This window comes from Argentina silus (assembly GCF_951799395.1).
Source record: "Argentina silus genome assembly, chromosome: 7".
In the NCBI taxonomy this organism is placed as follows: domain Eukaryota; kingdom Metazoa; phylum Chordata; class Actinopteri; order Argentiniformes; family Argentinidae; genus Argentina; species Argentina silus.
In genome coordinates, this window is record NC_139661.1 from 22,892,632 (window position 1) to 22,895,172 (window position 2,541).

General features: G+C 44.1%; 1 protein-coding gene across 2 annotated transcripts in view; it reads right to left on the reverse strand.

Moving 5' to 3' along the window:
* Positions 1–919: 919 nt before the first annotated feature.
* Positions 920–2,541, reverse strand: part of LOC310806739 (uncharacterized protein) — a 10,979-nt gene continuing 9,357 nt past the window's right edge. For both annotated transcript variants that reach the window (XM_083672943.1, XM_083672942.1), the window contains exons 18-19: positions 2,049–2,207; positions 920–1,495 (exon numbers count right to left, since the gene is read on the reverse strand). In XM_083672943.1, the coding sequence (XP_083529069.1) occupies positions 1,379–1,495; positions 2,049–2,207 (276 nt within the window). In that variant the 3' untranslated portion in view covers positions 920–1,378. The remainder of the gene's footprint in view (positions 1,496–2,048; positions 2,208–2,541) is intronic.

A 2,541-nucleotide genomic window follows, 5' to 3' on the forward strand; every position in this document is an offset into this window, starting at 1 on the left:
AACGCCCCCAAAAGTAAAATGTGATGCTATGATGCGGTGTCGGACCGGCTGGATTCTCCCGAATTCACTGACTGCTCTCATTCAGCAGCAGAGCACCACTGAACCAAAACTCTCCGCGTCCGCTAACTAAAATAGTCCACAACAATTAGCTATTAAAGCTCTTGGGGGAGAGAACATCATGAAAGTGCAACGCTTGTTTTGTGGTCTGATACAAACGATTTTATTTGATAGATTGAAGCCCTGCAACCAGTCCACAGGATTTCCCGATAAATACCAATGCAGTGAAAACAAATCTGATGTCCTCATCGTACCCCTCCGCGGCCCCTTCCCCCTTCATTTTTTCCAACTTCGAAATGAGGCACGTGACAGCGGCCCCCCTCCTCTGCCCATTTCTGCTAACTCAAGCCCTGAGATATCGGGAATGTGCGTTACCACACCCCCCAAAAAGTGTCTGGTAGGCTACTGGAAATTGTAAAAAGGGGAACTGAAATATTCTAAAGAAGCAGTGTAAGCCATATGCTAATATTACTATTAATCATCATCTCCATCTTCATCCGTATCATCGTCATCATCGTCATCATCACCATCAACACCATCATCATTCCAGCTGCTGTACGACGGTTTATACTGACAGTTTAATTCAAGACAGTTGTTTTACAGTACCGAGAGAGTTCTCATATGATATTCTAAAAATAAAATTGCTTGTTTTTTTACAGAATGTACATTGATGATACAAACTACAAGCTCAAAGCAATAGAATTACTCCTCTAAATATAATACATTTTCATGTGGCTCAAATTCTCCTGCATGGTTTTAAGTCACTTCTATGATTCTGATGGATAGAAACTGGGATCAAGCTGTACAATTCAGTGTATGCAATAAAACAACACAGGAAATCAGAATGTTTCACACTATTTATTGTATGAAATGAAAACTAACAGATGATACAGTCGATCAAGGTATTCACAGTCTAACATAAATGTAGTTGAGTTTTTTTACTTCTTATATTTCACCTCCCAAAAGTGACCCCCCCCCCCCCTCCACTCCATCACTCACTGAAACAAGCACTGCATATGACAGAGTAATGTCATAGCATTAGGTATTGAATATCGTACACTACATTCCTCAGATACAATCAAATGAGTCTCATCTTTCTACAGAAAAGTTCACTAATAGTAATACTACTAATAGTAGTTACAGCAGACTAAACACACAAGCACATACACAAGACAGACTTACTATAATATGTACACTCTGGGTGGGGGGGGGGGGGGGGTGGGGGGCATCAGTCATTGTCATTTATGGGCATGTTGATGGGTGAGATTTGTGGTGCAGATGGGTTGTGTGCTGGGTGGTTTTAGGGGCGTGCAGGGTGGTTTTAGGGGCGTGCAGGGTGGGTGAGGCATGTGGTTTGCTTGGCGTGACTCTTGCTGTCGATGAGGAGCAGCTGGTTATTCTTGTGGTGAGAGATGATCTCCTGGAGACTCCTGAAGACCTGAGGAAGAGAGACGGAGGCTTAATGTTGCTAATGACGTGGTTAACGTATCAGTAGCAGTCCTTTCTTTCTTTACACACGTCCTTTACTCCCTCATCCTCCCTCCTACCATCGGCACAGTGCAGTAACAATGACCTTCCACTGACCCACTTTACTTTTTTTACTTACTATTTATACTGTATATTGTGTCATGTCTATTGTCTTATGTGTCCAACAATTGTCACTACTGTTCATTGCACTACTGCGTATTTGCGTATTTGTATTATTGTATTATTTTTATTATTTTTATTATTTTTATTATTTTTATTTTGTATGCTGCATTGTCATGGAACCGAGCCCAAGAATTTTACAAGAATCTTGAAACTTGAAACTTGAAACTTGAAACTTGAAGCTCTGTCCCCCCTCATCTCATCCTTCTTATTGTCCACCTTCTCCCCTCTCACATTCTTTTCACAAGTCTTCCCGTTTTCCTTCTTTTCCAATCTCACTCCCTCTCCCTCGCCGCGTCTCCCACACCTGTCTTCCTCCCCCCCCCCCCCCCCTTCCCTCTCACCTCTTCGTTGTTCTTGCCCTCCTTCCCGAGGGCGTAACCCTGGGTCTCTTCCAGGAACCGTATGGGGATATTGTAAACCTTCTGTTTGTACAGCACCACCAGCGTGTAGGGCTGATGGGCATTCTGGGTGGAACTGTGGCGTATCAGGAAGGCCCCGTCCTTAAAGAGGGAGATAAGAAAGGGAGGAGAGGGGATGAGATAAGAGGAATAAAGGGGGAGTGAACGGACAGAGAAGGAGGGAGAGAGAGCGAGCAGGAAAGAGGGGGGAGAGGGGGGAGAGGGGGACATCAAATGAAGAGCATTTGATGTGTATTTATTTGTGTACGTGTGGATATCAGTAGCTATCATAGCCCAAAGGGTCTTCTGAATCAGCACTGGTGAATGGTGACTCAGACTCAGTGGGTGTGCGTATGTGTCAGCTGAACCCTAGGGCAACACACACACACACACACACACACACACACACAAATACTGAGGGACTATCCAATTACCC